Genomic DNA, 21047 nt, shown 5'->3' with positions numbered 1-21047 from the left:
TTCCTAGCTATACAAGCGATTTCAGGATTATTGTGTTTCTGCACAGCAAAAACAAGAGAAGAGGGCCTTGGGGAATACTGCACACACTCAAAAAGCCAAAACATAGATATCAACTGAGCAGACGGTCCCACGAATCACAACTGTTGCCACTTTCAGGTGAATGTGGAGGAGGGGATACAAATTATATACGTATACGTACGTATATAAACACAACTGTTTATTATTATTATTTTATTTATTTGCTTACATAAACGTCCTCGTTGTCCCCAACGGAGAGAAAACCACAACCGTAAATCTTGGTGCGTTGCCAGAATTAATTATATACAGAGCATTCCCTTACATTCGCTACGAGACTCGGCGGCAAGCGGCCCGGTAGCAGCGCTCGTCTTTCCCTGTGAACGGGGTCCGCGACAGTCGCTAGAATCGGCTATTAAAATTACAGTTTTCATATTGTGTACTAACCTTGAGTACAGAAGGTGTTGAAAATGATGTCCCTCTGCTGCAACACATTCCTGGCATCTCCGAAGGTAATTGGCATTTACACGTGCAAGTTCGTCTACTGTAATTGTCCCGATTTCTCGTACAATACTCTTTTAACTCACTGATGGTGTGCGGATTGTCTTTGTATACTTTATTTTTTAGATTTCCCCATTTTTCTTTCCACTTTTATTCAGAACTGACCCTGTTACTCTAAACTTTTTTACGAGGTTTAATATAGTAGTTCTATGTGGAACGGGAACACCAGGAAATTTCGTTGCAAAACGTCGTCGCACTTCTCCACAATTCCTCTTTCCGAAGTAATACTCGACAACGTAAATTCTTTGTTGCAATGTAAACTTTTGTTGTGCCATATTAAGCCACAATCTTCAACACACGGACACGACACAACACAACTTCCGAGGGAGGATTATACTGGCGTCAGTCTGCAACGTCAACAGAAAGGGAAAGAGAGCGAAGGCAGGGAGAGCGAAAAAAACAGACTAGCGTGCGACTGTCGCGGACCCGTTCACTGGGAAAGACAAGCGCTGACGCCGGGCCGCTAGCCGCCGAGTATCGTAGCGAATGTCGGGGAATGAATGCTCTGTAGAAGTGCTGAGAGGGTGTGGAATGAAATTTAAGGGGCGCGGTGTTGAAAATAAAGAAAACATGAAACATGCATGCATGTTTTAGCCACTAATTGAAATTCCAATAATATGCCAATGAAAGTGGATAAAACTAGCGAAAGGTGTCCCGGGTTCGATACCCAATGGAGGCACACAGTGGTTCGGATCCCACTTTAAACTATAGGTCCAGACTTACTGTGCATAATGTGGATTTTAAAACTCCAACTGCTTCACTCTTGCTCGGTTTTAGTACAAGACATGTTTAGAAATTTGATTGATTGATTGATTGAGTTGGTGTTTAAGTACACTTTGTGCACAGTGAGGCTAATCGGGACTGAATCTACAGTTTAAAGTGGGATTCAAACCACTATATGCCTCCACCGGGAATCGAACCCGGAACCCCTTCATTACAAGGCGACGATGCTACCACTGCGCCATCGGAGAGGCCAAAAATTTGAAAAGAACAGCTTGTTGAAGGGAGGCCAATGACATACATGAAAAATTGGAAGATTTTTTCCAAGGAAATGCAAGCAAGGTATTTTCCCACGGGATGGGAGGGAATATGTTTCAGAAAATTGATAAGACACATTTGACTTTTTACCCAATAAAAAAAAATTGAAAATTAAGAATTCTATTTACAACCTTTCTCCCTGCATATTTAAATTCGATCACGATCGGACGATTTTTTAAATTTTTTGGATTTCTTGTTTGGAAAACGCAAAAAACGGCACTTTTTTTTATTCTCAAGACGACTAAAAATCGAATCATACTCGAAAAAGAATTGGTTACTATAGCTTAATACAGAATTGAAACAGTCGAATTTTGATGTAACTCGTTTTTATGTAGGTCTACTGATTAATTTTTAATTGGAGTCCAAAACTCGAGTATACATAATTTTTGATCCGACAGTAGGCAGACAACAAAAACGGTGTATCAACAACGCAAAGGATAACACAAAGCACCTGACACTGAGCTATAGGCACTTATCGACAAACACAGACTACGTGAAACATAAGAAGAAACAATTCTTAACAACAATGCTGACAAAAGAAAGAAAATGGCGGCTTGCCTTTATAAACTGCCGACAGTACAGGAAAGAAATCGGCGATCGGTGTTTACCTGTTGTAAACAATAACAGCGGTCTCACTTTAGAACGTAACATTCGGCGGTGAATATGACATGAGATAGCATGGCACTCTAAGAGTTGTTCTTGTTGAGTTGGTATTTTAAGTCCACTTTATGCACAGTAACGCTAATCGGGACTGGAGCTACAGTTTAAAGTGTGCCTCCACCGGAGATGGCACTCTTAAGAGTTGGTGTTATTGGTTGAAAAATGTGTGCGGAAGAAAATTAAAAGGTGCGCAAACACTTCTTCGCACCCCCATCCCCGGCACTGACAAAGAAAGGGTAGTTCAGAGTTGCCAAGCGTCTGGTCTGAACGTCTGACCACTCTCTCCCCTTAAACAGGACAGGGAGGGGGAGGCGGGCGGCGTTTTCGTTTGGTTCGTTTTTTTTTCAAGGGTAGCAAATAATCATTGCAGTTCATTCCATCAATACTTGCGTCAGTAACATCTCTATAAGCAAAGGACAATTTGATCAGATCTCAATGTTTTCGTACTTCATTACGTACTCTATTAATTAAAGTAATTATTGTTAATATTATTAATATTAATATACATATTCAAACTTGCAAGCAAAAATGTAATTTCAATCAAGTTCAATGTAAGATTGTTTTTAAGTACACTTTATGCCTAGAAAGGGTAATCGGGATTGAACCTACAGTTTAAAGTGGGATCGGAACCACAATTGCCCATGGGCGTCCGGAAGGGGGGGGCAAGGGGGGGCCGTGCCCCCCCCTGGAAAATGAAAGTCAACTAAAAATATGTATTTCACACATATAATTTCATTTTAGCCGCAATAATATGTGTTAATTATTGTATGAACACCATAAATTCAAATTAAAGCAATGTTTTTTAGGGAACAACACAATTTTTGGGGAAAATTTGCCTTCGTTTGCCCCCCTGGAAAAAAATACCTTCCTTGCCCCTCCCTGGAAAAAATCCTGCGGACGTCCATGCAATTGCCTCAACCGGGTAACGAACTCTGGACCCCTCGATTACACTACTTCCTGGAGAGAGAGATTCCAAAATGGCAAACCTAACTAAGTTAAATACAATTGAGTCGCTGTAGTTTTCTGGTTTTCGATATCATAGTCTGCTCCAATTGTTCTCACGGTGCCACTGGCGTAAGCAGGATTTTTGTTCTGGAGGGGCTGAAATTGTAAAGGTGTATAGTATATAGCTTTGTTCTAGAATTGTGGGATACCGAATAAAATATATAGGCTCTCGTACATTTTGAACTTTTCACTCTTAAAATTGTACTCGAAGACAGAAATGGTTATCGGGTGTCATTTTAACTTTAAGGGAGGTTTGCGTTTACATCTTTCCTTTCTTTGAGTTCTTAACAAATTTTCATCTAAAAATTTGGATTTTCTTAAAATTTCTGGAGGGCAGTAGCCCCATCAGCTCCCCCCTGCGTACGCCAGTGCAAGGTGCTATGCCCCACAGGAAATCGAAACCTTTATTGCTCGCACAAAATCATGTGTGTCGTGTCGTTTCAGTGTGAAATCCCCCTGTAACGTGCTTCTTGAAAACAAAAATTTTGAACTGAATCGACACAAGCTGCATTTGTAGCTTGGACTGGACTATGTTCTCAATACGGTGCATCGTGTCACCTGTTTCTGTTGTTCCCGCATACGCAATGAATCTTTTGCATTCGATTGAAGGGTCTCGTGTCGCTTGTCGCTTGGGTGTGAAATCACCATGTCGCTCGGGCCGTGCATCAAATTGACTTGGTCTGTTCACTTGTGCGCGGTGTATGTGTTGCTTTAGTGAGCTTTTACATGTCTCTCGAACTGGGCTCTTCTCTCATTGAGAGATTTCACATTGAAGAGACATGTGGTGCTTGAGAATCTCACCAGTCGAACTCAGTCTTCTGGGGCTACCGCTAAGGTGTGAAACGTTGATATTGATTGACTAGTTCCGAAGCGACATGTGTTGTGTGTCGCTTTGGTCTGAAAGCTGCTTGGCATCTCCGTGTTGTTTGTCGCCTGTAACTTTCAGACCGAAACGTCAAGCAACACGTGGATTTCACTCCAAACAGCAAGTGCAAATGACATATGTCGATTGGAAATGCGTCAATCCACAGCAACGTTTCATAACGTAGCGGCAGGCATAATAGGGCTCAGAAACTTGCGTTGGATTGGTGAAATCCTCAAGCAACACGTGTCGCCTGTAAGTTCGGTGTGAATTCTACCTTAGTTTAGAGACATGTATTACGAAAAATATTGAAATGTTAGTGAAGAACCTATTCTTATTATTGATTGATTGATTGATTTAGTTTATTTTACTTCGCGTTTTGTGCCTCTTGGCTAATTTGCGAAGATGGGGATGAGTGATGAAATGATGAAATGGATGAAAATGGACATTCACAAACAACCATACCCGACCGGGATTCGAACCCGGGACCCTTGGCGTCGCAGCGCGATGTGCTAACCACTCGGCCACAGGGTCGGGCTCTATTCTTATTAATGTTTAACTACGTATTTTGCCATTTTTGAACATATGCATCTGCATTCTAGTGACGAAAGAAACATTTTAAGGGTGGAAGGTATTTCGGGAAGGAGATTAAAGTCGTACTCTTAAATACGCCACTGTCACGCGCACACACACACACACGCACGCACGCACGCACGCACGCACGCACGCACGCACGCACGCACGCACGCACGCACGCACGCACGCACGCACGCACGCACGCACGCACGCACGCACGCACGCACGCACGCACGCACGCACGCACGCACGCACGCACGCACGCACGCACGCACGCACGCACGCACGCACGCACGCACGCACGCACGCACGCACGCACGCACGCACGCACGCACGCACGCACGCACGCACGCACGCACGCACGCACGCACGCACGCACGCACGCACGCACGCACGCACGCACGCACGCACGCACGCACGCACGCACGCACGCACGCACGCACGCACGCACGCACGCACGCACGCACGCACGCACGCACGCACGCACGCACGCACGCACGCACGCACGCACGCACGCACGCACGCACGCACGCACGCACGCACGCACGCACGCACGCACGCACGCACGCACGCACGCACGCACGCACGCACGCACGCACGCACGCACGCACGCACGCACAGAGAGAGAGAGAGAGAGAGAGAGAGAGAGAGAGAGAGAGAGAGATAGATAGATATATATACATACATACATACATACATACATACATACATACATATATATATATGCTTATTGCAGAAAGGGACCTGAGTCACTTTTGCACAATTCTGAGAAAAACAATGAAAAATCGTATAATATTAATAGTGTAAGAAAGAAATGTGCCGTTGTTGGCTCAAATATTCAACATAATGAAATAGTTAATTTTGCAACCCTCAATGCACCCCCCTGCAGTATGCTGCTAGACAAAGTGGAGATGAAAAAATTAACTCCGATACCTCAAAAATGTGACTCAGGTCCCTTTCTGCAATAACCCATTCATATATATATATATATATATATATATAATATGTATATATATGAATATGAATACATATATATATATATATATATATATATATATATATATATATATATATATGTATTAAAGAAAGTTTGAATACGTACATAATTTAGCATTGGCATCAATTTTCTTATTTTACATCACTCCATTTTCAATATGTGTAAAACATATGTTGTACATGAAAGTTATGAATGTTATATGTACAAAAATAATAATATTCGGAATGCATTTTTATCATGCATTTTCTGCTATTCAAAAGTACATTTTGTGTACATGTTTTCCATGATTAATTAATGTGAAATTGAAGTTTTTTTTAAATGTTTAAAATCGTTTGTTCCAACACAAATGATTACCCCTTGTTGTGTAATTTACGAGGATGATAACGTCTTTGACACTAACATAACTACTACTACTACTAATAATAATAATAGTCATAGTAATTTCATTATTATCATTATTATAGGTACGTTTATCCTGGTACTTGCCACCCCCCCCCCCCCCCAGACAAAAGTTCTGGCTTGCGCCCCTGTTGCATGTGTGTGGCTGTTGAGAGGCAGTAATACGCAACGTTGAAATAGAAAAAACATCCGTTTGTGGCCTTGAATTTTTGGAAAATTTGCCTTGAAAACCTGGAATTATACTTGAATTTTATCATGGTCCTAGAGTGGCCACCCCGAAGGCTCTTCAGTAGAAGTTTAGCCATACATTTGCCTTTTACTTGGGTGGATGGTTTGATAGAGCATGGATATATTGGTTACCTGCATCTGGTTTTCTGAAAATTGTGGTTATGAATTTGTTGATCCCGCAGCTGATGGTGAGGTCCAAGAAATTGATTTTGCCCTCCTTTTCATGCTCTACAGTGAAGTTTAGTCTGGAGGGGATACTGTCTAGTTTTTCCAACAAAAGGTTGATCTTGTCAGCTTTTTTGTATATGACTATGGTGTCGTCAGCGTACCGTCCATATCTAATGAATTTGAGTTCGGGATTTTGGAGTATACTTTTTTCAGCCAAATGCGTAGCTATGTTTGCTATGGGATCTGATAGTGGGTTTCCCATGGCAAGGCCTTCATATTGTTCATAGAAATTATTTTCAAATTGAAAATAATTGGTCTTAAGCACACTTCTAGTAAATTGGCAGTTTCGTACACTCCTAGTGTAGGGACTTTGTTTATAGTTCAGCCTCCTTTCAACTGATGTTAGTGCTAGGTTAATGGGTATTGAATTATACATGTCCACTATGTCGATGCTTGCTCTATCTGCTTGTACTATGGATGTTACCAGGTTTTTGGCATCGGCACTGGTACGAAATACATATGAGAGTTTGTGGTTGAATTTAGATATTTTGTTTTTGAGCCAGTTAGTAAGGTGTATGGTAGGGTGGTTGAAGCCAGCTATTATGAGGAACATGGGAATTCCTGATTGTACAGATGTGTACATCACACATGTTTAACTCAGAACTCAAAAACAAGTGCTAAAATATAAAATTCCAATCTTTTCTGCTGTACACAATGGTTATAGCAAAACTTGGTATCACATTAAAACAAACTTTACATGTTAATTAAAAAGAAATTTAGTATTGTTAATGATATTATTGAAACACACACTGAGAGAGTATATACTGAAAGAAGCTTGTACACCTTGTATGGTACTATTATGACCAATCAAGGATTGAGCATACATGTTCAGACACAAACACCCACAGACCCAACCCAAGTGCAAGGGCCATTAGGTTAATAATAGATTGATTAGATAATCTCATTGATTAGAAAATGTGACATGACATGAGCTACAAATTTTCTTCATCATGTTTCAGAGATTGAAAACATAGGAAAAAGGATCAATATAGGAAAAGAATTACCGAAATATGTTGTTTTATGTAAAGTAAATTAGCAAATATGTAAAATATGTCAAAATATGTAACATAAAACTCAAAATCATGTCAGTTATGTAATTTGTTGACATTTTCCTGTTCAGTGTATGTATCTAGAAAGGAATAGAATATGTAATTACATACAAATCCGAGCTCTAGTTAATACATTCTTAAATTCCGAAGGAAAGTTTGTGTTTATTTGTAGTTTGGGACTGATGTATGTAGTGATGCAAAGTCAATATAGTTTTCGCTCGCTATGTATATAAAACATCTAGAAATGCACAAGTTTTCAAGGGACGAAGTAACATGAATCGTTTATCATTTTAAAGAAACTAAATGTTATTGTGTAGACTATATCTATTTTAATGAAAAAAATGCTGTGATATTCATGAGTAATTAGATTTACTAAAATAATAGTTTTCATATTTTGTCTCTGATAAATATCGACAATACATTAATTCAATTAATCTAAGATAAAAAAAAATCAAATCTGCAAGAGATTCAAACATGCGATCTTTAGATAACTGACCTAGCTCTTTACTACTTCCCCACTTTGTGTCGAATAAGTTAAGTTGAAATTTTGTCTTTAGAGTCATCAGCAATCTTGCAAACTTAGTTAACCTACTGTTTCTTACTAGTTTATTTTACAAGCTGGAATAAACTTTAGGTCTGCAACTCAGAACTTTACTTCTGTAGTACATAACTTATTCTTTCCCATCTACTCTAATGTGGCATATCTCATGTATTGTAAATGCAAAGTGGTATTTTTACATGTTGCAAATAATTCCACATTTGACAACAGCCATTTACTTTCTGGACATTACTCCTTGATTTTTTCTTATATTTTGGTACTCTGCAAGTAAAGAGTACAAACATGAATTTTAGTGTGTGTGTAATTTCATAAATAATTCTAGTCTTCTGACTGTGACACATATTGGATTCCACTATATCACACAACTACATTTGAGCACTGACTGGCACTTTCAGCCGTGAGCAGAGCTAAAATATTGGCCACTAAATTCCAGTGCACTGCCTAATGACATTTGAACCTATTCTTTAACAGTAATACAATACATTTCAGCATAGCAAAAATAAAAAGTGCTGTGGAAAAAACTATACAGTGATAAATATCCTTAGATCTTTTTTACTGGCAGGGAACAATTTTCACATACTTGTAAGAATAAATATATTTTTTTAAACTTTAAATCATTACAAGAAATCAAAGTTTCAAAAACATATTTACAGTACAACAATCTACTGATTTAACTTACCAGAAATATGTCAATGTATTTTCTGTTACAAAAGAATTCAAAATATGAAATTCAATATTAGAATCAGATTAAATATTGTAATTGTACCAATTCCATCACTGGTGCCACTTTTATCTTATATTCATACACTGGAAATTGACAACATCACAGGCCTATGTTTAACCTTTTGCATCCCGAGCATCTCAATTGAGATCCTCTAGCATGCTCGTAGTTTTTACGTTATAATGTCGCTATTTTTGGTTGGATTTGTGATTTTCTTCTTTTACATTATTGTTAACACACATATTAAACAATTATGACTCTTGCACCACTTGGTGTCGAACAAAAAAGGCGGGAAAATGGCGGCTTTTTCTATGCGGCTTCCTCACAAAGGAAAAATAATTCTGACAAACAAAGGCTGGATTTGTTAGCAATTCTTTTCTTCCACCACTGGAAACTAGACAGGTGAAAAGTTTGCTTCTCGGTTCCCAAGGCCACAAGGAATTTTCCTTTTATTAAAAGTATTAAAAATGAGAACATGTGATGTGCACACTGCCTTCTTTCCCCAGACCTCTAGAAATGGTTAAAAACTCACAAATAATAATCAAGCTACAATACAGAAGTACTTCACACTTTTCCACTGCGTGTGTCACACATTCACATTTTTAATACTTTGGTATAAACATTTCTTTATTTTGCCTGTAATTATTGTCACCAATTCTTAATTTACACTGTACTCTATGATACTGCAGCATTCAGGGACAAGCATGTGCCATTTTTGGCTACCAGTGAGGCTCGTACCAGTGTACAGCCTAAACTGTGCACGATACGTTGAAATTTCAAGCATTTTAGATTGAAACTCTCCTATTTCCAACAACTGTCCCCTCTTTCCATTTTTCGCTATGTATACTAATAACGGAGTTACCTATGGGACCAGACTTTTGAATCACCCTGTATTTTTAATAACTGCTAATTTAAACATTAGATTCATGTACAATAATTCAAACAATGTTGAATTTCATTTCTGTTAGACGTTTACTTTTGCATATTAGGAATTTGTCTATCAAAATATGTTAAAATGTATTACCTAACCTACTCTACCCTACCTTAAATCTAGCGTAACTCCTGATCTCATTGGCGTCCCATTTTTAAATTTTGTACAGTTATTGAGTAATAGTGTATGTATGACATACAATTTTTTGAAAAAATTAAAAGACCCGTTTTTGAGAAAATGGCTACCAGTTTTCTTTACACCACCTTTGTTGTTGTTGTTGTTTTTTTTTTTTTTTTTTTACCCTGACATGGATATGCAATATCTCGTGTGAAAGAGCCCTTCAAGACCTTGCCAACGCCATCCGAATCATTTCTATAGGTGCCCTGGTTGCCAAAATATTGCAATTTAAAGTTAACAATATGTTGGAGAAAATGGTCAAAATCGCATTGTTTGCAACCCTGTAATTTCGAAAATACAAAAGATATGGATCTGCAACTTTGTATATTTTCCTATCTCAGTTGACCCTTCCAGAATGCCAAATTTCAAATGAATCAAAAAATCTAAAGGGGTGATCTTCCACATACTATGCTCAACTGTGAACCTCACTTCCACATAGTACACCCTGGACTGCATTTTGCAGACGAACGAGGCTCTGGCGACTGGCCCTGTGGCCAGTATAATTCTGTGTGTTGTCCTGTTTTTTTGTCCTTATGTGTGCTGAGTGCCCGTTTACAGCCTCAGCTTTTAATGGAAGTCAGAATGTTTTAAGATTTTAGTTATGCAATGTTAGAGTTATTTGTAACGGTAAGGGGGTGGACCCCGCATAATGTGACAGTTGCAAAATAGTCTAAGTGCTGACGCACCCAAAATTTTAAAATCAAATTCAAATTAAAAAAATCTAAGGGACCTTGTTGGTTTCACATGGAATGACCCAAAAAGAAGCTAAAGTACATGCCCATTGCATCAAGTCAAGTGAAATCTTGGCTGATCTGTGAATGAACGAAATCCTCCATTGCTGAGGTTCCCAATTGATGTGATCATTGTCTAACTGCTGGGAGGCTGCTTTATGCTGCAGCATTAAATGGTGAGATTGAATGAGCTATCCAGGTCCATCTGAGGCCCGTTGGACATCTCTTGCTGTAACAGTACTTGATGTAAATAGGAAATAACCAGATCACTACCGTCCTTCATCATTTCCAGTCTCTGGCTTGGTTAGTAGAGCCTCTGAATCTTCTGATCTTTCACCACTGCTTTCCAATCATGTTCTCTACTTCGTACACTCTCTACTACGAAGTTTCTGCTAAATATATCTAAAATTATACCTTCAATGTGCTTCAATAATTATAACTGGGTATTTATTGTAACATTTAATTCATGCCCATAAACAAGATAAATATATGATTAAACAGTTGATTAAATAAATAAATAAATATTAGCAATTTGATCAGGTTATAACCCTCAAGAAAACATTTACTATTCAAGAACAATCCCAGCATAACAAAAATTATAACAATTCTACAATGTCTTCATTTTCTTAACATTCAAAGTAATAATCTTTCATTATCTACAAGCTTCACTATTCACGATGGATGCAGTTTAAAATTACTTACGTGAAATTTAGAAATTTCTTATTTCCGCATTGCAAAATTTAATGGTTAAATCCTATTAATTTCGAAGATCTTGTTTGCAAACAAGAAAAAGGAAAACAGGGAAGTGAAATGTAAAGAATGTCAGAGTGTGACATAGGGGAAACGAAAAAGAGGCTGAAAGACAGGTTGAAACAACATAGGGATGATGTACGACTTAAGAGGGAGAGAAATGCGATATTTAAACACATGAGAGAAACAGGACATGACATAGAGTGGGATGAGGCTAAGCAGATAGGAAGGGAGAAGAGAATACTAGTGAGAAAATGGAAGGAGTCCAAGGAAATACATAAGAAAGGTGAAGAAGGCACAATGGTCTGGAATGGGGGACTGAAGTTAAACAAAGAATAGAAGAATGTGTTAGAAAGAGTGGAAAGGACAAGAGAGAAAGAGGAGAGAAGAATGAAGGAAATAGAGAATGAGATAAAGAGTCCAACTACATTCTCTTTCAGTTGAAAGTACAGTTGACAAGGGAAAGCCACCTGCTAGATTGTTCCAGAACAACTTTCTAATAGTCTAGAGGGGACTATTTTTTGTGTATATATATCGTCCTGTTGTGTACCTTGTTACATTTGTACTTGGTACAGAGTCTGAAGAAGACCTTGCTAGAAGGTTGAAATGTTACGTTTAGTTTATGTTTTATAATAAAATAAATTTCTGCCTTGGTCAGCAGATTGAGTTTTTTAATTCCAGTGTACTGTGTAATAACTTTTGAACCGATTCTTATATACCTACATGGTTATTTAACAGTAATTTCAGCATACCAAAAATAAAAAAATACTGTGAAAAAACTGTTGGTACATGTGTGATATCCGTTGACTTTTTGCACTGGTAGGAAACAATTTTCACATATTAGTAAGCAGTAGGGATGGGCCAATATTGATAAAGTACCAATATAAAATTTATTGATACCAGTAACTGAGATTCTACCGATCACCACACACTCATCATGAACTACCAGACATGAAATTTTTGCATAAAATCATTAATGGCAAAATTAAAACTGAATTCCTTGTCAACCAATTCCATGTACGAGTACCTGCACGGCCAATTCGCAACGTAAAGCTCTTTCACATTCCCGCTACAAGCCTCTCTCCTACAACGGTCTCTTTACTATAGGCTCCCCCACTTATGTAATAACATGCCTGTAAATACAGATATTTTCTTGTGAGAACACAGTTTCCGACAATCGCTAAGAATGTACATGTAACAATTCCTTTTTTTTTCATCTGCCATCTTGTATTGTCTTGTTTTGTTGTTATTTTAAATTTTTATTTTTATTATTATTATTTTTTCTTGTTGCTACAGTTTCAGTATATAATGGTCTTTCAGTACTGTATCTGAAACTTTAAGTAAATAAATATTCCAAATGGTCTTGAAGACTTGAGTGGTTCAGTGACCTCCTTTGTAAACATGTTTCAAGGTGATTGCAGTGCAAAAGAAGTTGCATATTTAGACATTTACATTTTTAAAAGGTAGGGCATGTAGAGTATTTATAAAAATTATAACAAAATGGAAGAATTTTGCACTTAACTATAATTCATCCACAAACACTTGCATGAGTCCATCCTTCTGAAAATGCTGAATATCCATACTCCTCACGATAGACACAAACTTTCAGACCATTTATTCCTCCATAAAATAACCAATGGGAACATTAGAAGTGAACAAAAATACGTTAGAGTATTGAAATTTGTATTCTTACGTAAGTGAGTATGTATTCGTATCTGAACTACGTTTCGGAAACTTTACTGCTTCCTTCTTCAGATGGTCGTATTTTAGGCTCGGAACATCAAGCCACGTCGGAGAAGTGTCATGCGAGGATACTAGGTGAACTAGGCAGGGAACTAGGGCTTTCAACGTCCACTCAAGTACACCATAGTGGTGGTTTTAACATGTTTTATCGAGAGTTTTAAGGCTTTTTAACAAAGGTAGTTTTAATTCTGTATATGTCGAGCACTATGAAGTGTTTATAACCCAAACCTTTCACCTAGTATCCTCGCATTACACTTCTCCAACGTGGCTTGATGTTCTGAGCCTAAAATACGACCACCTGAAGAAGGAAGCAGTGAAGCTTCCGAAACGTAGTTCACATACGAATACATACTCACTTACGTAAGTAGACCAATTTCAATAATCTAACGTAGTTTTGTTTATAGATAGTGAGTAACGCGCACGTAACCAATATGCTATTAACATTAGAAGTGATCGTCGGCTTTAGGAAATTCACTTTCTAGTTCCGTCTCGCACCACAAGGAGTACTCAAGCTTTTCACATATCAGAAATTAAGATTATGCCTCATCCAGCATTCTGTTTTCTACAGACTACCTGGCCAATACAACACTAACAAACCAAATAGACATTTTTGAAAACAGGCACGTTTCAAAAGGCTATTGTGTAATAATATGTAAAGCACTTTATCACATATATGCATTTTAGTTTATGTTGTTATTCTTTATTGTTACTTTCTCTTGTTATTTTTGCTCTTATTTTCTATTGTTTTTACATTCCAATGTAAAATGCCTAATGCTTAATTTGGAATTCTCTGGTAAATATCAGGTTGGTAAAATAATAATGTAATTTTACCAATACATCAATATGCTTATATCAGCCAATACTGATAAGAGTACCAATTAATGTGTCCCAAAAATATATTTGTGACATTTCAATTCATTACAAGAAAACGATATTTCAAAAACACATTACTATAAAACACTACCAATTTAACTAACCAGAAATATGTCAATATATCTTGTGTCTTCCAAAAGAATAAAAAATATGACATTGAATATTAGAATTGAATAATATTGTAATTTTACCAATTCGATTATTGGTGCCACTTTTAGCTGACATCTATACAGTGGAAATTGCCAACATCGCAGGCCTATGTTTAACACTCTGCATATGTTAAATGGTGACGTATTTGAAATAATTTAATGACTTTTGACATATTTGGCATTCCAGAAATGATTAAAACCAAGAAAAATACCTTATGTTTGACCTCTTCAGAAGGATACCAGAAATCAGCTGGCACCAGGTTTTCATTAGCACATGAAGGAGCTTCAAATAGTGTGCCTGGAACTAAACAAACATCAACATATGTGTGGAATCGTTTAGAAGGTTCTAATTTGATGCCTTCCGACAATGCAATTAACAAAGTTTCCAAAGATGTTGCTTGTAAAAGAAGTAAGTACAGTTTTATATATTAATATTATTTTTCATTTTACTGAACTTTATAATTTAGAATTTAATATATGCGAAATGTGCATAAGTATCTATGTACCTGTTTATATTTTTTTTATTAATTTCGGTTCCCAGATAACTACAAGTTCCGATGTGATGGTGACAGTGGTCACTGAAATTATTCTCAATTTTTGCAGGTTCATTGTATTAGGTAGATCATCACAATGCCAATTTATTCATATTAATTTAATTACATACATTTCAATTGAAATCATGCAAGTGCATATTCATTTGTATATTTCAAGAAACTAAAACTTCGAGCCCAATGAAACATGGTGAGAAATTGAATGCAATTCTTACATTTTATTCTGTGAACGTTTGTAACCAAAGGACAACTTTTACACAGTATATGTAAAAAATCAGAAAAAATAATTATAAAAGTGTAGTCATTGTGAACATTGTGTGTAAGATAATGACCAACAGCTATCAGTTACATCGCAGTGAATTTGACTTCTAGGAATTGGAGGGCAAACCAATAAAATCTAATTTAATTGGATGTCTGGTTAATTAGTCTATGAACCACTCCAGATTGCCACAAATTGAATCTGTTACATTCCACTCTTTTTTAAAAGGAAACCATTTACTGAAATGAAAGGCTTAACATGTTTTTTTCTTTGTGAAGGTTTCTTGCTTGAGAATGACATTAATATTTGTAGAAATTGATTGAATATTTCATCATGGATGTTACATCATTTTGGAACTTCTCTCTGCAGTCTTCTTAAGTGGAAAACACAGGTCCCACAAGTAAATGGTGTTTTTTTTTAAAAAGAGTGGAATGTAACAGATTCAATTTGTGACAATCTGGAGTGGTTCATAGACTAATTAACCAGACATCCAATTAAATTAGATTTTTTTGGTTTACCCTCCAATTCCTAGAAGTCAAATTCACTGTGATGTACGGGCAGGCAGTGTATACCTTTGAGTACATCATTTTGTGATAGTGTACAAAGAGAAATGTCAGAAATGATGCTGAAGATGTCATGGAAGCATTTCCCCCCTTGTCCCTCTCTTATTTTTGGAAACAAGTTGTCACATGGATGAGTAAGGGGCATGCTCTAGTACTTCGAACTCCACTTCTGCAGTAAGTTCTTCACGTTAGGTTGTTATTAAGGACAGTGGATAACGATTTTTGTTATTGTAGTGTCTTTTGTCAGCAGGGTGCAGGTGATGTTCCAGGTAATGAGCATAATAGGTAGTAAGTAATAACAGCTGTCCCTTGTGGAACAGTACACAAGAATAACCCCATGTTGGATATGCCAGCATTATCATGACCTTTACATTTGGGGCTCTTGGGCATGCTGAAGATGATGATGCCAGTCATTTGATTGTCTTTTCATTTCAGGTTCATAGGATCTAGCCCACATTTCTTCCATTGAAATAATGCCACAATGGAATACTTCACCTTCATTTTCTTAACATTCTAGAAGAATCTGTGCCACTTCTGCACTTTGGCACCCATTTCCTCCATTACTTTATGCTTGAACAGGTCTTTTAACATTAGTTTTGGTCAATTGCAATATTAATAAAATATCAACCAAACGATATCAACTACACAATATTTTGACAATATATACCGTGTCAGCGAAATATCGTAATGGTATTTTGGCAATATATATCGTGTCGGTGATGCTTCACAATATTTTAACAATATATATCGTATCAGTGATATATCGTCATGATATTTTAGTGGTATATCATCATGATATTTTGGCGATATATATTGTGGCTACAATATATATCGTGTCAGCGATATACTGTCATGAAATTTTAGAAATATATATCACGTTGCCTATATATCGTCATTATATTTTATCATCATGGAGACGATATATCATCAATATCACAAAACTAAAAATATTGTATTGTATCATCTGTGACGATATTTTCTTGAAGAAATATATATCACGATATCAAATTTTCAATATTGTCCATCCCTAGTTAACATGTGGTACACAGCTAATGGTGGGGCACATCACAATGTGGGAAGTGCATCCAGGTGATGTTGATACCTTGCAGTACGAGTGTACCCTCTGCCATGTTTGGTGACTCATTTGTGGCCACCTTGAAATGTCCTTGCTCGTCTGGCCATGCTATGAAACACTGCATTATTCATTTTAGCCACCATTAAACTGAGTGCATGGTGTCAGTTAACAATAGACAGGTGTATTGCCAATGATGGGATTTTGATGATAAGGTCTGCAATAAAATCATTCCTGTCAGTATAGAAGCGTTGGTTTGCCAGAGGTACTCTCAGCCGGCACCCCACCCCAGTCCCTTTAGCTCAATTTCCATTTTCAAAAAATAGCCACATGGAAGAAAATATGGCAAATTACATGATGTGGCATTTAACGAACACTGCCGATGACGGCGTTGTTATCAGCAAACTGCATGATTTCCGTGTTGGTTCGACTCCGAAGTGCGGGATGTACTGGCCAACAAGACACGAGCATGGCAACTTTGGAAGGGCTTCCCGAGTGAACACATGCACAATACCTTTGCTGCTCTGCGACGACACTCAAAGTATCTCCTTCGAAAAAAATATAAGGAACATATAGACAATATCACTGCAACAATCCCGGAAAACCCAAAAAACTTTTTTAATCTAATAAACTCAAGGAAAAATAACAGTAGGATTCCAGCTGAAATTACGCATGATAGTGAAAGTGCGATAGGCGACCGAAGGGCTGAACTCTTCAACGCTTGTTTTCATGGTAACTTCTGCCCCCCGTCTTCCCTTGCAGCATTGCCAAACGTAAGACCAGTCTGTTCCTCCTCTCTAACAACGCTTGTCACTACACCCGATGAGGTGAAGGATCTATTGTCGTCTCTTTCAGTTCACCGTGCCCTAGGACCGGACGATATCAACACCATGTTCCTCAGGAAAACTGTGCAATCCCTGTGCTATCCCCTTTCCATTCTCTTGAACAGATGTTTCTCGGAAGGCATCTTTCCTCACGCTTGGAAACAAGCTAACATCACACCGATTCACAAAAGTGGTAACAAAAATTTTGTTTCATCTTACAGACCAATCTCCTTACTCTCTCCTCTGTCAATCATCTGTGAAAAAGTAATCAAAGACAGACTGTACAAATTTGTTTCTCCGTACTTAAGCTCTAAGCAACATGGTTTTCTTCCTGGTAGCTCCTGTCTTACAAACCTGTCTGTTTTACTCTCACATCCTATGAAATGCATTTCAAATAATTCACAATTAGATGTAATATACTTTGATCTGGCCAAAGCCTTTGATACTGTTAGTCATCGTCTTCTGATTCATAAATTATGCAATAGATTCAACATTCATGACAAATTTCTCACCCTTCTCACAGATTACCTTAGCGATCGCCAACAACGTGTCGTTCTTCCAGGAACTGTTTCTAACTTTCTTCCTGTCCTCTCTGGAGTTCCGCAGGGTAGTGTTCTAGGACCTCTCTTGTTCATATTATTCGTCGATGACCTTGCCGACCATCTCACAGCTCCCTCTAGCAATTACCTTCTTTTCGCAGATGACTAAAATTTTCAGGGAAATCTCCACTTCCGACGATACTCATCTTCTTCAGAATGACATAGCAACATTTACTTCCTGGTGCCTGACATGGGACCTTACATTACATCCTGACAATTGTACTACTCTCACTATCTCTCTCAAGAAGAATCTGTTAAAGTCAACTTACTCCATCTCTGGCAATAACATCAAAGCAGTATCCTCTCACAAAGACCTAGGCATTGTTTTCGACCAAAAGCTCACATTTAAGGAACATATTTTATTCACCACAAAAAAGGCCATGCGTCTCTTAAGTTTACTCTACCGTTTCACTGAAATTAGTAACATCTCAGCCCTCACCTTGTACTTCAAATCATTCATCTCCCCAATAATAGAATACTGCTCTCCCGTCTGGTCCATGGCATGTCCCACTCACCTCTCCAGAATCGATTCAGTCTTTAACTTCTTCCTAGCTATAGTCCGTCACAGGGTTCCCTCATTACACAATTTTTCATCTCCGCATCTCTTGTCTTTTCTAAACTTACAAACTGCTTATCAGCGACGTTTGCAGAATGATTTTAGTTACTTATACAAAATTGTGAATGGCAAAATCCGCTCCAACACACTCCTTGAGGAATTCCACTTTAGAGTACCTATGCACACAACTCGCAATACAAGGTTATTTTATACAAAAAAACGTAGACTAGAAATTCAAAAAAGATCTCTCTCTTATAGACTTGCAGCACAATACAATGATCTCCCCTCAAGTATTGATATATTTTCCTCCGAGTTTGCCTTTCGGTCTTCTATCAGAAGAAATACTTGTAATTAATATCACATAGTGCCATCTCTTACTTATTTTTTTGTTCATTTGCTATTCACTTTTATGTTGTTTTGTTACTCTTAATTATTTCTTATTTATTTTAATTTTTTTTATTTTGTTATTTTTATGCTTATTATAATTATTGCTTTCTCATTGTTGACAATTTCAGTGTAAAATGGCCACCTGTGCTGTATCTGAAATTTTATCAATAAATAAATAAATAAGTCTGATATAAGCCTTCCAAACAGGGACTGTACGACGCGGGTGGCAGAAGGTCCCATTTCAATTTGCTGAGGGCTGCCATAGTTGTTTTGGCTGTATGAGGCCGTGCATTGTCTTGAAGGAAAGCTACCCACCTCTCTTCCGCATGGATTGGATCTTTTCCTTCACTTCTGTTGTCATGAGTTCTGAGTAATAAGCTGCAGTGACTGTTCTGGCATCTGTATGAAAATCTACATGGATAACCCCCTGCCAGTCCCAAAAAAACATTGCCATCACTTTTCCTACCGAACGGGTTCTTCGTGCTTTCTTGGGTGTGGGAGAACCGGTACGCCGCCACTCATGTGATGACTGTTGGGACATCATTCTCCATGCGCTCTCTTCCCTCTCTGAAGTACTTACACCACTCAAACACACAGGTTCATGAGAGACTCTCTTCCCCATACTGTTGTTTGAGTCTCTGCAAAATTTCAGATGGCTGGACGTTTTCTCCAATGAGAAATTTCATCACAATGCGTTGTTCCATGCTCCGCGGCACCTTCTGTTTGCTCATCACTCTAGCAACACTCGGACACAACTGAGCAGGTTCTAACCTGCATGTGAGGGAGGATGGGGGTTGTGGCTCTATTCTCCCAAATGCACAGCTGCTGCGCGTGACAGGTTGTTTGAAAAGAAATCAGTCCCGGTCATATTTGAATGACCTAGTAATTTCCATGTGAAATTCCTGGGTATGCTAGTGGGGTGGGGCACCATAACTTTTCATGCCTCCACCCTCAACCCATTAATTTGAACCCAGCCCATGTGTGTTTATATTAGTCAGGAAAATTTCACATTTTATCTTGGGAACATTTAGCTTTTTCATAGGTACCCTGCATTAGTACATTTAGCATAGAGACACTTTCTGGGCTTATACCTGTGTTTAACTGCTACTAATTGTAGTGTAAGGGGAATGGTCATTCCATGTAGTACACACAAATGTGAAGCCATGTATTACACCCTGGACTGCATTTTGCAGACTAACCAGGCTCTGGCATCTGAACCTATGACCAGTATATTCCTTGTAGTGCTGTTTGTGTGTTGTCCTTTGTTTTATCTTTGTGTGTGCTGAGTGCTCCTTTACAGCCTTAGTTTTTAATGCAGTAAAGAATATTTTAGTCCTCCAACATTATAGGTATGTTATTTTAATTATGGTAAGGGGGTGGAGCCTGTATAATGTGACAGGTGCAAAATAGCCTAAGTACTGACACATATACAATTTCAAATTGACTTCACTTGGCTTGTATAAAAGACCACTACTACAGTAATTTTAATTGTAGTGAGAATTAGCCTTTTATGATATTTTGTTGAAGATAATGTTCCATGTAAATTATATTGAAATTTTTATTTCATTAACAGGATGCAAACATTTTGTATTGACTTTTTTTTTTCAATTTCTCACATGAATGCTGTTTTCAACTACTAATTTTCATTATTTCCATTATCTTTTTACAGAGAGAAAACTGGATGCAAAACTAGATCACACTCCCAAGAAAAAGAATATTTCATACCCGAAAGTGAGTGACAGCAGTTCACCAGATAATTTACTTTCGAGTGACAAAAATCCAACTTCATGTGGTAGCGTTACAGACTTGGAACAATCTTGTTTGTTATCATATCAGAGAGAAAATAACAACGGTAGCACCAAGACACATAATACAAGTAAGTAACATGTGAAAGCATATCACTTTTGACTTCTATTCATATCTTCACACATCAGAAACTTACATTATTATTATTATTATTATTTTGTTTCAACTAACAATGTTC

General features: G+C 37.7%; 1 protein-coding gene across 1 annotated transcript in view; it reads left to right on the top strand.

The window, feature by feature from the left end:
* Window positions 1-21047, top strand: part of LOC145989840 (uncharacterized) — a 300187-nt gene that overhangs the window by 238842 nt on the left and 40298 nt on the right. The window contains exons 11-12 of the mRNA XM_083125242.1: window positions 14440-14661; window positions 20733-20939. Coding sequence (XP_082981368.1) covers window positions 14440-14661; window positions 20733-20939 — 429 coding nt within the window. The remainder of the gene's footprint in view (window positions 1-14439; window positions 14662-20732; window positions 20940-21047) is intronic.

This window comes from Lepisma saccharinum, chromosome 7 (genome assembly GCF_977018435.1).
Source record: "Lepisma saccharinum chromosome 7, izLepSacc3.1, whole genome shotgun sequence".
Taxonomy (NCBI): Eukaryota; Metazoa; Arthropoda; class Insecta; order Zygentoma; family Lepismatidae; genus Lepisma; species Lepisma saccharinum.
This window is presented reverse-complemented; position numbering and strand designations above follow the sequence as displayed.